Below are 24,349 nucleotides of genomic sequence, written 5' to 3'. Positions count from 1 at the left end.
AGCATCAACTGTCCTGTGCTTACCTTGCGGTTGCTGGAGCAGAGGCCTGTTGGGCCCCATTTGTGGACCGCGTTGCGGCCCCATGCCGGGGTACATCTGCCCTGCATTAGGGGGCATGTTGTGGGGCTGCTGGTGTTGGGGGTGTGGGGCAGACAGAGGGATTTGGGGAGTTCTCTGGGCCATAGCACTGGGTTGAGACTGCAGGGCCGGGTACCCTGCAACCTCTGGGGTTCCAGCTAGTCCAGCGCTAGGGGGTCTGCCTTGTTGGGGAGGAGGTGTTGGGGTTCCCAAAACCCGCATGGGGGACATGGATGAGGGGGAAGGGTAGGATCCCTGAGCTGGGGGGGCAAGGTGGGACTGGGGCTGGTTTTGGGCCTGGGGCAGATTCTGGGGGTGCATAGGCTGGCCCTGCTGCCCTGCCTGCTGCTGCATCGGGGCAGAATGGGTCGGCGGTTGGTGTGGTGGTCCAGGGGGGTATCGCTGCCCCTGTTGCCCAGCTGCTGGACCTGATCCCTGGTTAAACCTCTGGCCAAGCTGCCCTGGTCCCATGGCCTGGCTTGTGGTAGCATTGACGTTAGCATTAGCACCCTGGCCTATCCCAGGTCCCATGGCTCCATACTGGGCCTGATAGCCAGGGAACTGGCCACCCCCAAACCCCCCCATGCCCTGTTGGTGCTGGTGCGGAGGCTGTCGGGAGGGGGACTGTGGGTATCGGGGTGTGTGGCCCATGTTGGGATAGCCCTGGGGTTGCGACTGGGGCTGGGGGTGTCTCATCTGGGCCCCTCCCATTCCAACATGTCCCAGGTAGTGAGATGGGTCCTGAGCAGGAGGGGGTGCCATGCTCTGTGGAGGGGGGGCCATGCTCTGTGAAGGGTAGTGTTGGTTCATGCGGGCTGCATTGGGTGTAGGTGGCCCTTGCATCCCACCGTAGTTGCTTTGAGACATCTGGTAGCCCCCCATCTGGTTGGGGCCGCCCCCTGGTTGTGTCGGAGGCTGCTGATAAGCTGATCTGCTCTGCTGCTGCTGCTGGCCCCAAACTCCACCCCCACCTCCTGCTCCCCCAGCATCACCCGGGTACCCATGGAGGGGGTTGCTAGGGTTAGCTGGGTTGTTATGGTAGTGGGAAGCCATGCCATTCATGGCCGTGTTCACGTTTGGTGGCCCCTGGCTGGGACCATTCTGAGCCATCATTCGTCCTCCGGGAGCACCAGGTTGATCGTAGCCCGTGTAGGGGCCATGGTCGTACATTTGCCCCAATTTAGGCTGCCCTGGGCCGGGCCCAGCGCCGTGGATCATCCCCTGGTGGTAGCCCCGGTTTCCCTGGTGCTCGTGGTTCAGAGCGGGGTTAGTCTGCTGGGCTAAAGGGTTGGACTGGTCAGGAGCAGGCTGCTGAGGAAAGCAGTCTCCTAAACCATCTAATCCATCTGAGAACAGCCCCGCATCGTCCCCGAATAAGCTCAACATCCCTGGGTCCGCCATGGCTGGGTGGGGGGCCCACAGATGGAGGGGACTGGATGGAGGGAGGTGTGTTGTGCAGTGAGGAGCTAATCAGCTAGCTGCAAATTTGAAGCTTGCTACTCCATGGTCCTAATTAAGGTTCCTGGAGAGACGGATAGAGGGAGGAGGAGATAAAGAAGAGAACCGAGGGAGGGGAGCAAAAGAAAGACAAAAATTGGAATTAGTGCATGAGACCAAAAGGCTGCTGTATGCTTCAAATAAAGTGCTGTTCTGAAAGCTGGACTGTGATGAATGCAGTCAGAGAGCTCCTTGATGACTGTCTGAGCAGACCTGACAGAAAGTTACAGACACGTTCAGAGGAAGATTCATTACACAACTTCTGCCTCCGATGACTTGAAACATGCTTTACTAATTGTTTGTCAGAATTTCGTCATCTTCCTGTGTGAATAAGGAATGATAACGCAATTGTGGTGAATTTGTTAACGGCAATTTGACTGCTCAAAAATATAGCAACATGCCAAGTTTACCCACTGGCATATTGTTGATACTGGCATGAACAGTGCCATGACACTCTGAAGTACACTTGTTTATATACTTAGACCAACAGAGATGTAGATGAGCAGTATTGTGTTTTCATACAGGTAGTTAGGCAAGCAGGAAAAAGTCAATTGTATAAACATAAGGGGGCGAGAGCTCAATATCAAACATATAACATCGAATTCACACCAGCCAGGCGGCGTAGTCATGTGTTTCTTAGTAACACAGGTCACCGTGTCACAGGAGTCACAGGATCAGTTAACTGATTGGCTGCAGGTCCTGTCTGGCCACACTTTGCAGCTAAAAGTTGAACTTTTCCCAACTTTTGTTAAGGTCGTAGAATCAAACAGCCGCAACTTGCTGATCTCGGGAGCGGCCGCCGCAGCTTTTCATAGGCCGCAGCCCGCACTTTACCGCTGCTCTGGTGTGAATTCAGCGTTACATTGTTAGACCTAACTAACTTATCATTATTACCATACATGGACAACTATGTAGCCATAGCACACCACTTTCTTTTGAATATCATGGCAAAAAATGAATCAATTTCACGTCTATCCATTATGAAATATCTTATGCTGCATTTCCACTGCATGGTACGGCACGGCTCTTCTCAACTATTTTTTGGTTTTCCACTGGTAAAAGTTGTGGATAGTACCTGGTACCACCTCGGTCAAGGATCCAAGCGAGCTGAGCCGATACTAAGAGGTGGAGTTAAAACTTCCTGCACAAACACGCCATTTTTAAATGGCCAAGCTGCCGTCAGTAGCGACTGCAATTGTTTTATTCATTGACCCAGATTTTAGAAAAAGGCAACTTGAAAACTACGTCGTACACGACACCGTACAAGTGACGAAGTGCAGACGTTGCCGATGAAAGGATTCAGTGTCGTGTTGAGGATGATGTAACGGTAGTTTCGCCAGGTGTTGCTATGGCAATCAGCTGAGAGTCCTGCCTACACTGAGGAGGTACTATTTCAGAGTGGAAAACGAAAGAGAGAAAAGGACCCGATACCAAAAGTGAGTTGAGTTGAGCCATTAGTTTATGTCACATAGTTAACCAAAGCTGTAGCTCGTACTTAAAGGTAACTTAAAAGTTGACTTTTCTCCAACCACCTGGTTAAAAACCCTTGTTTTGGACCTACATTTCATGCAGAAATACATGTAGAATAAACTAGATTTAACCATTTAGGCCCCAATATAGGCCTTTATAGGACATTTTCACAACTTAAATTGCAATATTTGCCAGGAAATCTCAGATATGTAGTTTCTCCAAAAGCACTCAACTAACTTATCATCATAAACCGCATTTATAAGTAGCCTTATTACCTGCTGAGCAGAGGTGCAAAAGATTAACTTGCATGTTTAGCAAGTTAATCAGTTATAACCACGCCAGAAAAAAAAGACATGAAAAACCCATTGAAAAAAAACTCATTCACACACACACACACACACACACACACACACACACACACTTCATATTAGCACTGCCCTCAAACCCTCCCCCACCTCAATTTTACTACCCAACAAAAGAACTTCTTTCTTTTCAAACACACACTCACAGTCATCGAGTGTGTGTGTGTGTGTGTGTGTGTGTATGAGTGTGTATTAGAACAAAGGGCCCAGCAGATGCAACTCTGTTTGAACAGCAGCAGCTGCCATCCAGCCAGCCAGAAATCAACCAGAGAGCTTTTACGTAAACCGGTCGGTCAGTCAGTAGCTACTCGGCCGGCAAGCCGCTCAGCTGGCTAACTATCCAGTCAGCCTCGACAGATGTGTGAAGACAAGGGAGTTAACCACCCGCGAACCTTTTAGCCTCTGTGTGTGACTGTTGTTCTGGGTAAAAGGAAAATAAACACTACTTTACTATTAGTCAACTAGTTAATTTGAGTGTAAAAGTCTAGGACTCTAAGAGGTGTGTACATATAATCTACATCCGAGAACTGGGTGGCCGACGCAACCCCCAGTCTGCATGAGTGAGAGGGTGGAGGTAGGTGGATCTGAGCATGCATGAATGAGTGTGTGTACGCCTTTTATATCGGGGACCGGGACGGGGAGGAGGTATGCTTGTTGCTTCTGTGCAATGCAAAAAAAACACCCTGCCAACTTTTGCCGCTATAGAGCTCCCCTCCCCCCTCCTGCACCTCATGTCTATCCTCCTCCACACCTCCCTCCCACTAATTTTCCCTCATCCACTTATCAGTCCATTACGTAATTTTCCATTTTTAATAAATATTTTGTACAATTAAATAGGGCCGGGACGATTCACCTATCTCCCACTATCACGATACTTGGGTGCTGATTTGATATGTATTGCGATTCTACAAGTATTGTGATTCGATATTAGGATTTATTGCGATATTTGTTAACTTTTTTAACATTAGACCATAAGAAAAAGTTGAATCATACACTTGTAGGGACTTTTACTTTGGAAAATATCTAAATGAATACAGTAAGAATGTTTGATTTTCAGCATGTATGTAGTCAGAGATGTCCTGAAGTCAAATATATCAGTCATTCGCAGAAATTATCACATTTTTTTTCCAGCAACTCAAAAATCAAAGAATAAACACATTTCTCTCTCAAAATTAGTGGAATTTTTCAATCTTATTTCTATATATGTATTTTGTATATACAGTTCCTTTTGTTAACACCTTATTTTGAAAAACGGACGTAGTCACGTGTATACTTCTGCAAACTTCGCCAAGCTAGCGCTCTGTCAGCTCCGTTCTCTTTATACATCCATGGTCAGCTCCATCGGGGCCGTTTGAATGCATTTAACATAAATGTCAGTACATGGGTGCTCTACAGTTGTAGCGTCGGCCCATTTGACCACAGAGATGAGAGCGACGGCCGGCTTGACTGCATGTTACCGTGATACGATAACGTTTCCTGTCCACGACACAGTTAGCATGCAGCTTTAGCCGTGATGTCTAGCTTGCTTTTCCTGTTCCATACTTTACTGGATGAGTAGTGTTTACCACTTTGGATTTAACATGTGAGGGTGCAGGTCGTATCCATGCAGATCCTCCGCTGTTTTGTACTGTTTCGTTTCGGCACTGCGGCGGCCGGCTGGTTTGTTCTGATTGAAGAACGGACGGAACGGATATGACGTCACTTTACTCAGACTACAACAATAAAAGCAGTAACATCCTTCTACCTCCGCAGAGACTCAAATGAAGCAAATATATCGATTCTGGCATTAAAAAAAAATATTTCAAACTCGCGATACATAGGTGAATTGATTTTTTTCCTACCCCTACAATTAAATAACTAAATTGTACCTCACTTAAGCGATGTAGCACCAGGGACTAGGGATGTCACGAGAACCGTACCTCGGTACCAAAATTCAAAAAATGTGACGGAACTCGTTTTCTTCGGTACCAAAGGTACCGAACGATGCCTGTAATGGTCATTTGGTACCTGAGCGGAGGTACTGGAGATGCGATTCTTCCGGATCTAATGGGGGCAGTATACGCTTACAAGTAACGGTGTCGTCGTACTTTTCTTTCCAATGGAGGAAATACTTCCAATTTAGCAAAACACCTTACAGACAGACATTCAGACAATATTGTTTGGTTTAAATACTTTATGGCTACATGTTTCTTTTTATTTATTACCTAAAGGCTACATGCCTCTGTTTTTTGTAATGTTCAAATGTTTTAATAAAGGAGTGCGTGTTGAATTACATGGGATTTATTGTTTTTTTTTTACCATGGTATCGAATTGGTATCGAGAATTGTGTAAATTGGTTGTTGTGGCCGCTGAGTTTTCGACGGGTACCTAAAGTGTTAGCTGTGTTTGAGTGTACAGCTGGCTGGGCCTATCACAGCATGCATTAGGCAAGAGGTTCAGTACATCCTGGACAGCTCGCTAGTCCATCACGGAGCTAATCAGTATCTCAGTGATATAGTAACGGTTTTGTAATTACGACAATAACTGGTAGAGTCTGTATTGCGGTGTGGCAGCATCGTTAGCGCTAGTGTAACTTCACATAAAACCCGTCTGCTTCCTGTCACAAGGCAGATGTTTTCTCTTCAGCGTTACTCAACGGGATAAAAATGTTGGAACTGATTTGTCCACCAGCTTTTCATTCCTTCCACCATCTGCTATTGCCAGGAACTCTGAAAGCTGTAACTTTAAAAATCTACCTTGCTCTCTTAAATTAGACAGAAAAAAACAAACTTTTGAGTACACAACACTTTTACACTATTTGTCTCATTTTGTAAACATCACAGAAAAAGCCTGTTAAACTGATATTCTTAGATTTTAAGCAGCCACTGAGCAGAGTGTCAAGTAATGTAACCTCTTTTGAGTGTATGTATTTTTCAATGCATATCAATACTGAATATTTCACACTGTTTCTCATTTTCTGCAGTATAGATACACGGGTACCAGCTGCACTTTCTGCTCTCTCTTCTCTCCGACAGCGAGTTGACACACACTCACACACACCGCTGCCTCCTCTCACTCACTGGGCTGTCTTGTTGTCACTCGTCTCGTTCGCTCCGGTTGAATATAGTAATTTGCGGGTTTTGTTATGGTTGTTCCGCCCTCCCTGAACGTTGGGTGTTTAGTTTGGCAGAATAATGCTGAAATAACTCCTAACATAGCTAGCATGACTGCTACAACCATGTGGCAAATTACTCGCACTTAGTCCTAGTTAGCTCGCTGCTAACGCGTAATGGGAATTTCCAGTCGCGAATTTTAACGGAAATTAGCATCGCGATAACGCGTGTGCTCATTCTTACAGGCATACTATTCCCTGTGGTCTGTGGAAAGGAACCAATAGCTGCTGACTTCACATTGCTAGCTTAATGGGCTACGCTGCTGCTTCAACACTCCATACTGACCAACTACAGCAACCTCACAGGGTCAAAACTCAAACTCAACACTAGGTGGAGACATTGTGTACCAGGAGAGGACAGCACAATGGTTTTAGCTCATTAAAGGGGATTATATGTTCAAAAGGCTTGGGTGGTATCTGTTTTTTCATACATTTCACCGGGGTATACACCGGGGGAGGGATGAGCGTCTTGTCACTAAAAGGAGAATAGGTGATCCACCTTAAAAGCCAGTCCACCTTAAGAGCCTGAGGCCCTGATCAGACCTGGTATACAACCTCTGGTGCGTGCTGTGCACTACAATACATCAGATCAATATGGCATCATAGAAAGCGCAGCATCTGTATTTATGACGGTATTGAAAGTCATAGGGATTTTATAAATATTTTTTTATAAATATTTCAGATTCAAACCCAATGCTATAAGAGAACCATAACATTAATGAGGCAATCGCCGCGAGGAGGACGGAGCGGTCACAGCCGGTGGGAAAACTTCCTCGCGGTCACCTCCCTAATTACCACCCAAGCTTAGTGTTCAATATTAGACAGTATTCGGCTGTCCACTGCTACTGGCTAAGAAAAGAACAGTCGTTATCATGTTATAGCCTTGATATATTTATGTTTGAATAAAAATCTAAAATTGTATGCATTCAATGTTTCCCCATGGAATCGAAAATCGTATCGATCATCAATATTTTTCAAGGTATTGTATCAAAGTTTGAAATTCAAGTAGTGACAAATAACTAAGACCAAACAATTTCTCTGACAATGCTAGTCCCTAGTACCCAAAATGTTCCCAAAAAGGGGCTTTACTGTATCACCATCACTTTTCAAAGTGACAATAAAGAGCAGCCATTCAGGCAGTAGAAAGCCAACGGTCCCATTAGCATGATACAGGACTACAGGAAAACAGACTTCCTTCAGCCCCTTTGGGACTTCTGCTGCCTCCACAATGCCTGATGGGAGAGCATCCACTCTTGTTGTGTAAATAGCAATTAACAAACCCTTTTCCTCCCATCTCTCTGAACCATAAACAAGCCGCCAACACAAAGACAGGAAGACAGGTGCTGCTCAACTACTATATTATGGTCAGCAACAGGCAAGACATGCACACATCTCACACACACTCATATATACACGTCTTTGTTATTCTCAAAGCCTCAGCAGTGATACAGCTGTCTGTTTAAGCAGTGATTCTATGTAACGTGCTATAGGTAGGCTTAACACAATGATTACGTTATCGACTTATCGTACGATATATGGACGTGACCTTGGTTATTTTTACGTTATCGACTTATCGTACGATACATGGACATGACTGCAATCATTTTACATGATTTACTTATCGTACGATATATGAACATGACCTTGGTTATTTTTACATTGTCAACTTATCGTACGATATATGAACATGACCACGATCATTCTTACGTTATCGACTTATCGTACGATATATGAACATGACCTTGGTTATTTTTACGTTATCAACTTATCGTACGATATATGGACATGACCTCAATAATTCGTACATTATCAACTTATCGACCACAGTTTTTTTGACGTTATCGTACGATAAATGGACATTACCTTGGTCATTTTTATGTTATTGACTTATCGTACGATATATAGATATTAGATGTTAACATCCCTGTATTTACATCGAACAATATTTCATTAAATGATTAATTGGTTCGATCACAACTTGGTTCTGTACATCTAGAGCATGAACATGCCACCAGAACAGATATCACAACATCTGGACTCATCTGACAGTTGAACCTGTAGTTCCACTCTTCTATCACTCTTGTAACTAGTTCTGACACATCTGGATTAACAAAGAGAGATCTGCTGCATCAAATCAAGCGCTCCCAAGTTCTCTACAAGTTGTACACAAGACGAGACTCCCCACGATTCAAAAGTCAGATAAAATACTTGTGAGTGTAAGTACACACATTATTTAATATGTCAATTTTCACTACCAAAAGTAGTTCAGATAAAAAGGATATAACCCTGATATGTGCAATAATAAATGGAGCAAATATTGGCCTTCGCATAAAAACAGAATCAGTTTGTGTCATCACCAAGTCATCTGGTCCATCTCGCCATCACTTTTGACCTGACACAGTTTGATAAGTGCTGAATTCAGAAGCTCCTTATTTAAACTCTGGATAAGATTTGATTCCATTACTACTGCCTTTTGCGAAGCTTGGCTACACTTTTGAGTGCTGATTCCAGTCCACCACATAGTCAACACTGTACACATGCATTGATACAAGCATACCTGGCAATGTAGATAGAAGTGTATTAGGTTTAAAATTTGTGTTCAGAATCCCCAACACTTCTTATTCCTTTAAAACCCCAACCATTCAACAAACCTCTAAAAGGGACTTTATAAAAGTTTTTAAACCTTTTTAAATCGTTTTTATTACTAATGTGTGAACAGGTTGTAAAATAACCTATAAAATGAGACCTTCCACGACTTTCTGGGTTTCCTCTATCAGCCTGTGGATGGCTGTTTTTTCCGGGAAAATCCAACAGATGTGGCATCATGCGCACCCGCGAGTGCCTTTGCTCTCTTCAGCTCCGCTAACAGTTTGCAACGATAGTTAAGGTTCGGTTAGAAATGGAGTCCGCTAACGCCAACAAACGACCAGCCTCCAACCCAACTCAGACTCCAACACACAAACTCCAGGGGAAGAACAAAACAAACAAAGTTATATCTAGTGAAGCTCGTCTTGCAAAACAGGAACATGACCGACGTCGGGGCTTCGATTCACAGAGGAACCCTCGTTTGGTTTTGGGTATCAAAGCAGACCACATCTGACTAAATTCCTATTGGACAGGTAAGCTAACATAACTGCCAGCATGTGAAATATAGAGTGATATTGTGGTTTTAGCTGGCTAATGTTGCTACTGATGCTCACTGTAGCACTGTAGTGCGAGCACAAGCGCGAGCAACAGGACTCTGACTGTCGTTGACTTAACATCCACAGGTGTCGCTGTTAACAAGCAATTTCTGATTCGTACATAAGTTCCCTTTAAATGTTATTATCCATTATTCTCCAATGAATCACTTTAATGCCTCTTGCAATTTCCCAGAGTGCAAAGTTACATCTCAAAATTGCTGGTTTTGTCCAACCAACACACATAAAAATCACAAAGATTTATAATTATATAAAATATTATATAAAAAAGCCGCAAATTCTCACACCTGAGAGGCTGGAACCAGCAACTCTTTAGCAGCTCTACATTAATCTAAACATGTTCTGTATCATTCAAACATTGTCTAACAGTGTAACAGCCCAACAGACACTAACACACAGTTAAAGCAGCGCTTCAGCTGCTGCTGTTAGAGAACTTCTGCTACTAGAACACACTGTTGAGTTACATCACTTCCCGTGCATTTCAATCACTACAGGAAGAAAAAAAAGGTTTCCGCATGTGACCGTGTGTGTGTGTGTGTGTGTGTGTGTGTGTGTGTGTGTGTGTGTGTGTGTGTGTGTGTGTGTGTGTGTGTGTGTGTGTCAGGTGAGAGTAATTGAGTGTAATTTCACATCCTTTGCAGCAAGTTACTACGAAGGCAACTGATTTCCTGTCAACTCAGTCAGAGGCGCACTACATTAGACCGCCGTGAATTCTACAATACAGAATGAATGTAGCTGTATAAGCATTTGCTGGCTACAGTGTGTGTGTGTGTGTGTGTTAAAATGTGCACGTGTGTGCAGCAGCAGCCTTGAGGATTTCATCAGATCACAGTTAAAAGTAGGAAGGCGAGAGATTGTTTCCTCCACTTGTCCTCCTCGGATTTTGTCTGGCCGTTACAAAATCAGCCTCCCACCAGATAACATTTGTCCGCACCCGGGACGGAGCTGGACACTTTCCCTCTACATGTCACCTCCCTCTGGTCCATTTCATCTCTCTCTCTCTCTCTCTTTCTCTAGTGTTGTTAATCCCTCTATTCCAGAGTGAAAACTCCTTCAGTCTAAGAGTCACTGAATAGACGCTGCTCTCCCCTGCTTTGTTTTGTGTAACTTTCTGTACCACTTCCTCTGCCATTTCAGCCCGAGCTTGAGCTCTCGTCTCTTATAGCAAACACACACACACACACAGGAACACATGTGCGGTTTGGCATTGAGGCCCAGCTGTCACTGCAGAAGGAATTAGGTGAACGGTCAGTGTGCCGCTTTAGACGCCAAATCTCATCAAAGGATGAGGCCTTTTTACACTCCCCTCCCCGGCCGCGGCCACAACACACGTGGTGAGGAGGACAGACCACATTCATTCTAACAATCATAGCAACCTACGACTAATCACAGCAAAAAAAAACACTGAATCTGGCTCAACTTTTGCCGCCATCACCTGGGAACATAAAGTGCTGGCCGATCCAACAGATTGAAGTGCACATACCAGGTACTGTTCACGTCACAAGCATCAAGATAGAAGAAACAACAAACTTTCCCTAAGTTGGACGATACTCCATTTTTCTCATTAGTACCTGTAGCAACAAACCCACGATTTCTTTTCCCCCAACCCCTAATGTTGTCAGACAACTTCACAACCAATAAATGCAGGGCTCAAGCTAACGCTAGACTGTTTGATGTTAACAGTAAAGTTACAGTTAACGCTCACTAACGTGTCAGCAGCCGACGTTTGCATTTACAGTGAGTGAGCGGACGATAACGTTACGTTAACTATATGGAGTCAGAACTCCGCAACAGCTCAAATCATGTTAGTGATGTTAACCTACTTCCTCCTCTTCATCTTCTTTGATTAATAAGGCTGCAATGAGATCTCTTCGTCGCATTGTGTCCGTGGGAACATGCTGCTGCTCCGCTCCCCATGACAAGTGCATCATCAGCTCCTCCAACTTTAAGACGCGCCAGCTAGCAGGGCCGGTTCTAGCTTTTCGGGGTCCTATATGCAAAATTTTGTTTTTTGACTAAATGCTACATTTTACATGTAAAAAATAATTTAATTTTGCTGCCTGCATTGTTAACATCAAAACAAAAACAAAAAGGACTTTAAAATAAAATAAATAAATGGATAAATCATTAATTTATGAATAAATATAAAACACTTTCATCAATTCATGTTAAAGGTCACTTTGAATGATTAAAGATAATATAGAAAAACAAAGATTTTTAATGCGGGGACGGTTCACATTCATTTCTCGACGGCTTAGGTGGTATTTCGGGACGGTTCCGGGAGGATGATAAAAAAAAAAAAAAAGTTAGTTGAGAGACCCGAAATAGTGTTTTGATTGATAGTTCTAGTGCAGCAGCACAGAAAATATTGCTCATTTAGACTAGCATTTATAAGCAACAACTAAATCCCTCATTTCATATTTGTGCAGTTGTCTGACAACAGAGACATACACACAGTTTGAACACCACTGAAACAATTAGTCAATTAATCGATCATCAGTTGAGAGGTGGAAAGTCAATCTGCAACCATTTTGATAATTGACTAACCATTTAAATAATTTCATTAAAAATTCACAGGTTCCTGCTTCTCACATAGGAATATCTTCTTGTTTTCTTCGTCTTCTATGATATTAAACCAGATCTTTATATATTAGTTTCGGACTCTTGGTCAGACAAAACAAACAACTGTTTGAAAATGAATGTCAAATTAATATATATTTCTTTTCTCCATTTCGTTTTTATTTATTTTTGTTTATTATTTTTCCAATTTTATTTTTTTATTCTTTTATTTCTATTTTCTAACTTTATCTCTCATTTTTATTTTATTATTATTTATTTATCTATTTATTTATTCTTTTTCAATTTCTTTTCTATACTTATTTTCTCTTCTCTCCTAATATAAGAATAAATAAATGTTATTTTTTTCTCCCTGTACATTTATTGTATTCTCTGGGCCTATGGACGAAAAATATTACTCATTCCTACTTCATGGAACGATGTGTGGACATTGTGGGGATGCCGAAGCTCACGGACTGCCTCCTACAGACACCTATGACCCTGTTGTGTCATGTCAATACATGTGATTGTGCTGTACGACTGTACCTGTTGAAAGGTAATAAAAAGTTTTTAAAAAAAAAAGGAAAAGAAAATGAATGTCAACTTTGAGATATGATTAATTAATTAAGAAAATAATAAACAGATGAATCAATAAAGACTATGGTTAGCTGCAGGCATACAACACAGCAGCACGGGCTACAATACCAGACGGTTAACATGGGGAAGTGCTTTATCAGCAGCCAGCGTAGCAGGCCCGACAGTGACAGAGAGAGAAAACGTATAGTAACACGACTGGGAAGTTGTGTTCACTTTTGTGGTTTCACAAGACCACACTGATGTTTATCAGTGATTTCAGAGCCTGCACGGCGGCCTGCACATGATGAAACTCTAAGCAACTCATTACAGGTCAGTCTGAAGGGACATGACTTGATAAAAGAAAAATCTCCATCATCCCTGTGAAAGAGCCGCTCCTCCTCTCCGTCATTAGTGGTGCACCAAGAAGTGATTCCCACTGCATCATTAAATGGATTGGCCAATACTGAGCAACTAAGTACATATTAGTCATTCAACCTGTTATTGTGAAATGAAAAACTCTTACAATATTCCTACAAAAGACAATCCTTCACATAGAATCGTCAAATTAAATAATTAAGAGACTCTTTTTCGTCTTCAGCATGCGTGACAAGAGGGGGGGAAGTACCAAGTATCAGATTGTTTATCTGAAACTGATTCATTTGCAGATTAGTTCAAGACATATAGTCAGAGTTCAGTGAACTTGTCCATGTTCGTGTCAAAAGTAACCCTGAATAAAATGTTATATAACACTGAATGCTGGAGGAATACACAGAAGAGTTGTAACAAGGGCTGTCAATCGATTAAAATACATTTTTTATGTTCAAAATGTACCTTAAATGGAGATTTGGCAAGTATTTAATACTCTTATCAACAAGGGAGTGGGCAAATATGCTGCTTTATGCAAATGTATGTATATATTTATTATTGGAAATCAATTAACAACACAAGACATTTATAAATATTGTTCAGAAACCCTCACAGGTACTGCATTTAGCATAAAATATATGCTCAAATCATAACATAGCAAACTGCAGCCCAACAGGCAACAACAGCTGTCAGTGTGTCAGTGTGCTGACTTGACTATGACTTGCCCCCAAACTGCATGTGATTATCATAAAGTGGGCATGTCTGTAAAGGGGAGACTCGTGGGTACCCATAGAATGCATTTTCATTCACGTATCTTGAGGTCAGAGGTCAAGGGACCCCTTTGAAAATGGCCATGCCAGTTTTCCCTCGCCAAAATTTGGAGTAAGTTTGGAGCGTTATTTAGCTTCCTTTGCGACAAGCTAGTATGACATGGTTGATACCGATAGATTCTAGGTTTTCTAGTTTCATATGATGCCAGTATCTTCACTCTAGCTTTAAAACTGAGCATGCAGTAGGCTGTATGATGACATCAGGTCACGTAACCTGCTACTGGCTTCTGGTAATTCCTAGGAAATGAAACAGAAGCACTCTGAACAGCTGAGATAGTTTCAGGATGGGAGAGACGGGGACCTTTCCTTTGCTTCTCTTATGTGTCGTAACCCCGAGCAAACCAAATCCCAAAATAAAACTTCAGATAGTGTATCAGGACTTTGACCTTGAGGTTGGCCGACATTTTTATTATCCGGTTTAAACAAAGTGAGAAGAAATATGAAACGGGGCAGGCAAATGAGCCTGCGAGTCCAACAACATAATTAACAGCTCCACAAGTTCCACCCCACCTGAAACCATTAGCAATCACAGAGCGGCTCTGACACGTACAGTTTTAGCCCGCTTGATGAATTAACTGACAGTCACCAGCTAGGCTCAGGAATTCACACCGACTGTGCAGCTCTGTCAAACCACAATTATTGAGGCCAAGCCGAAACCACAGAAATATCACTGCCAAGTTAGTGCAGCTGAACGGCCTCTCTGGCAGCCAGCGGTGCTACATGGTCACTCGCTGAGGGGCCTTCATCCAACACAAACCCTAACTCTATACACTAATTCTAATAAAAACACATACATATACTGCAACTTACACGTAGAAGTATATTCAAAGTACTGGAGCTAGTGGATCCCAGTATTGTGCAGTTTAAATGTATATCACCTACTTGTACTAATACATGATGCCAATTTGATATGTATTGCAATTTTTAAGTATTGAAATGACAATTTATTGCGATTTGTTAACTTTTTGTTACCACTAGACCATGAGAAAAAGTTAAATCATACACTTTTAGGGACTTTTACTTTGGGAAATATGATTGATTTTCAGCAAGTATGTAGTCTGAGATGTCCTGAAGTCAAATATATCAGTCATTGTCTGACAATATTTATAAAAAAAATTCCAGCAACCCAAAAATCAAAGAATAAAGACATTTCCATCTCAAATTAGTGGTATTTTCTTTATAATCTTTTTCCTTTCCTGTCAATGTGTGAAAGTGTTTCCATCCTTTACTGGATGTGTAGTGTTTACCACGCTGGATTTAACATGTGAGGGTGCAGGTCGGATCAACGTATACCCTCCGCCGTTTTCTACTTTTCGTTTCGGCTCGCTGTTGTTTGTTTTGGTTGACGGATACGGAGCTGATGTGACGTCACGTTACTACAACAATAAAAGAAGTAACTTCTTTCTACCTCTGCATAAACATGCATCAAATAAAGCAAATATAGCAATTCTGGCATTATGAAATTACATTGTGATGCCTGGAAAGTTGCAGGTCCCACAGTATCCAAGTTGGCACTCCGACCAACCCTTACAGCCGGTGATGCAACCGTTCTTCCAGTCTGACTGAAGGCGTGTTAGTCCGTGACGTCACCTGGTGTAAACTTTGGCTGGTATAAATACCTGCAGGCCCTCTGTGACACACCTCTCCCGTTTCCTGCTCTACACATTTTCGAAAGCTTATGTTTATTGTGATTTGTTTTCAGTCTGAGGAATCTGGTGGACAATTTGCATGTGGTCGTTCTCCTCTTGATGCACCAAGTCACATCTTGAGAGCTAAGACAGAGCCCTTCCTTATTCAGCTTCTTTTAACAATAAAACGTTTTTGGCCAAATAAGGAAATAAGCCGATTTGATTTGTTAACTAACTAGTTCCGTACTCGATGAAAACAAACCCTCTGTGTGTATGCGGTGTTGGTCCGGGGTGACGGAAGGAAGAAGGAAGAGAGATTAGCCAACAGCAGCTCAATGCAGTCCTGTCTGTGCCGTTGAAAGTTTGGCAGCTAAACTGTCTGTAGCCTCCAGGCTTTACTACAGGAAATCTCTGCCATGTCAACAACACCAGTTTTCCACCGAGACGCAGACAGACAAACAAGCCACTGAAACAAACTCCACCGTAAAGGCGTAGCGGACCTAACTAACTAGACACCTGAAGGAGTGATCTCCCTCTTCCTCTGGAGGACACGTGTGCACCCACCCACCTCCCATTACCGCCAGGATCTAAGCCGCTATAATTTATACCTTTGTTCCCAAATGGAGGACAGCACGCAGGAGCTGGCTAGCTGTGTGTGTAATTACGCTCAAGTGAGGGGATGCAGGGCCGTGTGTTTGGGGCTGGGATTTGAGGCCCGGAAGGAAGGAAGAGAGAAGAAGAGGAGGAGGAGGAGGAGGAGGAGGAGGGTTGGGGGGGGATCAAGAAAGCGAGAGAAGAAAGAGAGAGGCAGTGAAGCTAGAGAAAATCTGGTTATTTTACGCACGGCTGCTTCGTTAATGGACAGTGTGTGTGTGCGCAGTGTGCATGCCGGGGTGTGTGTGTGTGTTGCGGAGAGAGGATGGGGGGGTGGTCGACGGCGGGGGTGGGTCAGCAGGAAAGGGCTGTGTTTATCCAATCTGTTCCCTGCCTTTACCATGTGGTAGGAAAAACCACTGGCCGGCTACCAGTCTGATCCCAGAGGACACAGAGGCCGAGAGACCGGCACCGGAGAGAGAGAGAGAGAAGTAGGCCACAGGGGGGAGGCCAAGGAACCTGCTAGTGGAGAGAGAGAGGGAGGGAGAGAGAGAGAGTGTATCCATGTGCTCACTGAGCTAAAGAACCTGTTATAAGGTCTCTGAAACTGACTCCGTCTAGCCTTTGAAAATCACTCGCATCTGTGAGTGTATCAAGAGGTGAAGGATGCAGGTGTGTATGTGATGATGGCGTTGAGAGTAAGAGGGAGTGATAGAGAACAGAGGGAGGTGAGACGTGGAAAAGAGTTAAAGTTAACGCGATAAGAGCGCAAATTCGTTTTAACGCCACTAATTTCTTTAACGCTTTAACACAACTTGCGTTTTGTAGGTTGTAGCGGGCTCAGCTTTAAAGCTAGAGTGAAGATACTGGTATCATATGAAACTAGAAAAACCTAATGAATCCATCAGTACCAACCATGTCATACTAGCTTGTCACAAATGAGGCTAAATAACGCTCCAAACTTATGCTAAATTAAGGCAAGGGAAAACTGGCACAGCCATTATCAAAGGGGTCCCTTGACTTCTGACCTCCAGATATGTGAATGAAAATGGGTTCTATGGGTACCCACGAGTCTCCCCTTTACAGACATGCCCACTTTATGATAATCACATCGGTTTGGGGCAAGTCATAGTCAAGTCAGCACACTGACAGCTGTTGTTGCCTGTCGGGCTTGAGTTTGCCATGTTATGATTTCAGCATATTTTTCTTATGCTAAATGCAGTACCTGTGAGGGTTTCTGGACAATATCTGTCATTGTTTTGTGTTGTTAATTGATTTCCAATAATAAATATATACTTGCATTTGCATAAAGCAAGCATATTTGTCCACTCCCATGTTGAGAAGAGTATTAAATACTTGACAAATCTCCCTTTAAGGTACATTTTGAACAGATAAAAAAATTTGCGATTAATCGCGATTACATATTTTAATCGATTGACACCATTGAAACCTTTCAGAAACATGGAAAATGGTTTCATATTGTCCTATGCTGGATGTCAAACAGTATTGGAGTTGTTTGTTTGGAAGCAGGACTCTACAACTCTATTATAAAGGGTACCTAGACAAGGATGTGTAGTGGTGATGAGGTGAAACGCTCTCAGAAGCGATGCAGATCTGCCAAACTGATGCTGCTCAAACCGCAACAACGCTGCTCTGTGGATCTTTTAAAGCTTACATTTTTGACCAATTTGTTGCTGCATTAAAAAAGGTTTACAGTTGAATTGTAATTCCTTTAAGATTTATAAAAAATTTTGTTACCAAGTTGCTGGTGTACGATTTATTATTTTAATAATAAATTACAATTCAGTAAATTTGTCTCTATGCATTTATTTGTTGCATTTTGTTATAAAGTCAGGAAAGCAATGTTTAAGTCAAGCCTGATGTTGCCTTACACATAACAGAATGATCCCAGTCATTTCCACACAGTGAAGCATACAGCTTATTAATCAAACACCGGGATCAGATCGGTGCTCGGCATCGGCCAATACCCAAAGCCCAGGTATCGCCATCGGCAGTTTTTGCTGTGGGCTCGGAAGAGGATAATCTATATACTCAAACTCCATTTATACAAGACATACTGTATGTTCAACCTATGTTTTATGAGACTGCTTTGGTGTCCGACCTACATTCAGCTCCCCGTCACGAAGAAGGTCAAGACGCCAGGTTAGATGACGTATATTGACCCCTTCAGGATGACAACCAATGATGGTTTAACCCTCGCCGTTGTGTCTGACTGGCTGGACCACAGCTTCTACTTCTACCACAGCCTCCCCCCCCTCAGACTGTGTGGCTTGCTGCTGACATCACACCAGTGTGTGTCCCATTCATTTAAAAAGATCACATCCCTCTGAAAGTCAATGAACCTACTAAATGAAAATCAGAAATCAAACTGTTGCAGGTTAGTGGGGTGGGGGGGGGGAGAAATTGTTGCTCAGTGATGCAAATGAGTTATCGCAGTGGCACACTGCCACCGTTACCGGCTCTGGGGGGAAACCCCCTGCAACTCTCATCAAACTTTCAAAGGGGGTAGACTTTTCAAAAAACTACACGATTCGTCACTAGTTGGGGAGTCTCTTCAGCCTGTTCAGAAAAACCACCAAGTGGTTTTGGTGCTGTTGAGAGATTTGTCATCCCCCGTGCAAACGAACGTTAAGATGAAGCTTTGGAAACATTTCTGAGCAACTACATCAGAGGCAGTACTTTTTCTGATTCTCGGTCTAGATTTTCATATTTAGCAAAATCTGAATAAGATATGAGCTTCCAAAGAAAAGGGTTTACATGAGGAATTTCCCAACAATTCTGAAGAAACTAGCGAGAGCAAACCCCCACACACACACACACACAGTATATAGACCGGGCTCCCCAGCATGCTACCCCCACACCTCCCTAATCAATCACTGCTATTGACATGCCCTTTTAGACCAATGGGACAGGCAGGTCTGGACCGGGTCCCCGGGGATTGGCTGGTTCCCCTCCCTGCCCCACCTGCCTGCCTGCTAACAACCAATTAACTTCCAGAGTCCTTCCTATGAAGCTGTGGGGGTAACGTCTCCCCTGGGCCTCACAAATGCACACCCCTTTTTCCAGAGTCAATGCGCTCTACAGGATCAGAAGTGCTTCCGTAGTGGGTTTGAATCCAGCTCAGGATCTTTTTGAAAACTACAGCTGATAAGGGTGGGGGGAAAAAATGATTCACCTATGTATCGCGATATTTTTTTTTATGATTTTGACATTGTATTTTTAATGCAAGAATCGATATATTTAATTCATTTGAGGCTATGTGGAGGTAGAAGGAAGTTACCGTTTTTATTGTTGTAGTCTAAGTATCGTGACGTCATATCTGTATCTGTCAACCAAAACAAACCGCCGCAGTGAGCCGAAACGAAAAAGTCGAAAAACGGCGGACAGTCGGCGTGGATACGACCTGCACCCTCACATGTTAAATCCTACGTGATAAACACTACACATCCAGTAAAGTATGGAAACACTTTAGGTTTCACACATTGACAGGAAAAGCAGAGCTAAACTTCACGGCTAAAGCTGCATGCTAGCTCCGTCATGGACAGGATACGTTATCGTATTGCGGTAACGTGCGGTTGAGCCGGCCGTCGCTCTCATCTCCGTGGTCAAATGGGCCACCAACGCTATAATTGTAGAGCACCAATATACTGACATTTATGTTAAATGCATTCAAACGGCCCCGATGGATCTGACGGGAGAGCTAGAGACAGATGTGGCAAAGTTAGAGGAAGTATACACGTGTTAAATTTAATAAATAATTCCTGACAATGACTGATATATTTGACTTCAGGATATCTCTGACTACATACATGCAAAAACAAATATTTTTACTGGATTAATTTAGATATTTTCCAAAGTAAAAGTCCCTAGAAGAGTATGATTCACCTTTTTCTCATGGTCTAATGTTAAAAAAGTGAACAAAAATCGCAATAAATATCGAATCGGGAGATAGGAGAATCGTCCCAGCTCTATTAGCTCCCAATAATGGACGCATCAGTGTCATTTAAGAGGAGGAGTGATGGGAACGGGTTTACTGGAGAGATGCGTACATCTTCTCTTGCATGTGCTTAACATTGTTCCTTTTTAAATACATCTCTCCCCTCTCTGACCTCGCATCCATCTCCATCGTCCTAACTGGATGTTGATTCCACAAGCAAGCAGCACTTAACCTTTCATCAGCAATGTGAATCACTCGAGGAGAGAAATGAGGAAGGATGCGTGGATGCCACGACAGTGCCATTAAACCATAGCGTGCGTCGGGGGGGAAACTGATGAGATTTGCGTGGCGCCAGTTTTTTCGGCGATGGGATTCATCAGCAGCTGATGACACAAAAAACTCCCACATATTTCCAGTGGAGAGTTTAGCTTTGCTTATTTGTTTCCCAGCGGCGGTGAGGTTGGTGTACGACGAGAGCTGAAGGATGGAAGAGAGGAAAACAGGATATGGCAGGCACACATCAACGCTGGGAGAGGTCAAGGATAGATTAAAAAGGCGCGCACACATATGGGTCAGAGATGTACTTGACAGGCCGTCTCCTCTATCACACGTACGGCCCACACACTAACACTTGAGAGCTGTATTAACGCCAGCCTCTCTTCTAGGCACAGCACTTGGTCCAGAAGGCCCTCGCTGCAGGAGGAGGATGGGGGGATGGGGGAGGAAAGTGTAGGAGGAGGAGGAGGAGGTGGAGGAGGAGGGGGAGGAGGGGGCAGAGGGAGAGACAGGTGAGAGGGAGGGATGAGCGAGAGCGAGAGAGACAGCGATGACACTCAGTTTTGAATGTCACCACGGTGCTAAAGACCCCCGCTAACCTTTTGGCTGGAAATGAGAGGACTGGAGGGGAGGGGAATGGAGGGGAGGGGAGGGGGGAGGAAACAGACAGGCAGGCAAAGATGGAGAGAGAGATGGAAAGGGTGAGAATGAAGAGTAGAAAGAAGAGGAGGGAGCTCATGCATGGGTAGAGAAGGGAGTGTTGGTGCGTGGGTGAAGGGTGGGAGGTGGAGCGATAGATGGCAAGATGAAAGAGATGGAGACAAACAACAGCAGCACTTCTCATGTCTGCTAACAGGGCTGCCATCCATGACACATGATGATGATAGGAGACAAAATGGCCACCCTAACAAACACCAGTGCTCAGGCTCAGATACCCAACACCGGGCTCTCGACACTGAACTGTCCAACAGGAGCGCTGCAGCATCAGGTGCCATCATCTACCCTACACTGGGAACAACATGGCGGCCTCAGTGGCGGCCTTTAAGTCTGCTAATCAGGGTCATCCACCTCCAAAACACTAGGGGTTGGAATCACCAGAGTCCCCCCCGACACGATATTATCACCACACTTAAGTCACGATACGATTCAGGACATCTCGGACTACATGCATGCTGAAAATGAAACATTTTTACTGTATTAATTTAGAGATTTTACAAAGTAAAAGTCCCTAGAAGTGCATGATTGAACTTTTTCTCATGGTGTAGTGTTGAAAAAGTTAACAAAAATTGCAATAAATAATAATATCGAATCGCCACCCAAGTATCGTGATAGTATTGAATTGGGAGATATGTGTATCGTCCCAGCCTTACTTCTATCTTTAACCTTCAATTTTAAGAAAAGAGACCTCTGGCATAAAGATAATGCATTTGCAACTTTAATTGTATAAAGACTGAAATCAATAATAATACATATTTATCAGCCTGCAGCTTTCAATTTCTGTTATCAGAGGCACTACGCTAAGTTGGCGTTTATCGATGTTCAGCAACAGCGTCTTTATATGAATATCTGTCATCTGTGACTCAAAATATAAAAGAGCTCTTCCGAGGTGCTGAAAGCGCCGAGGACAACGTCGAGAGGTTTTAGTTATTCAGCTCAAACTCTGACTGTAAAAGTGAAGCCGGGGGGATAAAACTGACATTTTTTAAGTAGTTTCTGGACACTCCCCACACACCCACAGTGGAAACCCCACCCTTGGTGGTGAGATTTAACCGTTTGTCAACTATCAAAAACTACTGTTTAAGTTTAAGTTGAGTTAGTTGAGGGTTTTTATCTTTTTGTTGGTCTATTATTACAGTTATTGGGCAGGATTGTTCACGTAAACACAGTCAATTTGACAGTGAAAACCCTTATACCACTCTGTCTTCACCCTTGCATAAGTATTCTTGGACATAAGGCCATGTTTAATACATCTAGTCAAGTCAATTCACACTACGTGAGAGCTGCAAAATATTGACAACACCATGATTTATTCCTGCCAAATTTTGCAAAAACATTTGAATTTCTAAGTCAACTTCAGCACCTAGTATGTGAGTGGGTAGCTAATGCTTCGAGTTCAACATAAATATCATTTTAGGGTAGCGCAACAAGTCACGTTGAAAGTGAAAATGTGCTTTTGATATAATAAACTTCCTCTCAAGCCTACAAGAGATAATAAATCTCAGCGCCCAACAGAGAAGCACAGCTTTCCTTCTGATAAATCCAAAAACAACACCCAGCTGCTTTTAATGCAACTGGTTTTGTGAACTGATAAGAGTCATTTCTTCCAGATTTGAGTAGTAAGAGATCAGCAAAGGGACGTCACACAGCAAAGAGAGTCGAATGAGATGGGAGGGACAAAGACAGGGACAAAGACAGGGACAATGGTCATTTTCACTAACAGAGTACAACAACATCAGTGTTGTCAGCTACAAGTGATAGTGCTCTCTGCATGCCAATAGGGGCACTACGCACTACTCGTCCTCTCTCATTCGTACAAACCTATTTTGCCTTTTGGCCTCTCCTCCTCTGGCCCCTATTACCAACACTTTTAAACATTTAGCCATCTTGCTGCGAGCTGTCCTGAACCAGAACAGTGAGCGTCGGTTAAAAAAGGTCAATAGAAGGTGGCGCATTGAGAGTGAAAATATTCAGATAGCCAAAGCCGATCACACTAATGACTCATAGGTCAAAATCACAGTGAACAGCTTATTCAAAAGACGTGACACATTGATGGACACCTGCTCCAAAACAAAGCCCGTCTTTCATTCTTCCAAAAAAGTTGGAAGGAAACTGAATGAACAAGGCTGTGGCATGGCTGAATCTTTACGGTCATTAGAAATGTTAGTTTCAATGTGCAGAGATAAGATAATGGGGGGTATACATGTGGAGAACGAGCAGCAGCGCACGGATATTAGACTGGAAATTGAATTGCGGCATTCTGTGAAATCTCGATTAACTGGTAAATCTTAATGTTGTGTTTCGTAGGACACGCAGGGTCACTTCGCTGCATGTGTTGTATTCCCCCCTATGTGTAAGGTGGCGGGGGTTTTCCTGTCTGTTGGTGGGGTATTGCCAACATGTTAGGCGTTGGACTGAAAATGGGACTTCTGTATGACAAAAATCAACATATTTTAGGCATATGGTGCACACAGGGTTTTTAAAAAGGGACCAGATTTTGCTTTAGATAGTAGGGATGCACCGACTTTTTCTGCCCCTCATTGTGTGAGATCATTATTTTTTTGTGCAAGGAAAACATCAGGTTTCACTTCCCTAACTTTTTAAAACAAAACGTAACAAATAAACACAGATATAAATTCACTGAATTGTTATTTATCATTAAAACAATAAATCGTACACCAGCAACGTGGTAAAAAATTTTCAAAATCAAGTATAAACTTGATCAGTGCATCCCTATTAGACAGTTAAATGGGCCCAACAACACACTACACCCAAGAATAATTCAAGGTAAAGTGATTATTCCACCAACTATTAAGCAACATTCAGATTGAGAATGTTAATACATATTCTATATTATTTTGCACCACTTTTCACGCATGCTTTCAGACTGAATAATGCCTAAATGTCAGGGTTTGTTTAACCTCAAGGCCTCCTAATTAAAGTTAAAACAATCAACTCCAAGATCACCAAGACCACTTCTAGGAACTTGAATCCAAAACAGGTTCCCCTCCTAAAAAGAATAACCACTAATCTACTTGATTGAAGCCATTTATACTAAATCAAGTTAAAAATACAAAAATGGGATCTCAG

The 24,349-nt window shown here is 43.1% G+C and overlaps 1 protein-coding gene across 1 annotated transcript in view; it reads right to left on the bottom strand.

Annotated features, from left to right (window-relative positions):
• The window catches only part of chd7 (chromodomain helicase DNA binding protein 7), a 98,797-nt gene that overhangs the window by 70,540 nt on the left and 3,908 nt on the right, over nucleotides 1–24,349 (bottom strand). The window contains exon 2 of the mRNA XM_037787591.1: nucleotides 24–1,600. Coding sequence (XP_037643519.1) covers nucleotides 24–1,479 — 1,456 coding nt within the window. The 5' untranslated portion in view covers nucleotides 1,480–1,600. The remainder of the gene's footprint in view (nucleotides 1–23; nucleotides 1,601–24,349) is intronic.

The sequence above is a fragment of the Sebastes umbrosus genome, chromosome 12 (assembly GCF_015220745.1).
Source record: "Sebastes umbrosus isolate fSebUmb1 chromosome 12, fSebUmb1.pri, whole genome shotgun sequence".
Lineage (NCBI taxonomy): Eukaryota > Metazoa > Chordata > Actinopteri > Perciformes > Sebastidae > Sebastes > Sebastes umbrosus.
Note: the sequence above shows the minus strand (reverse complement) of the source record. Positions and strands in the feature narration are given on the sequence as shown.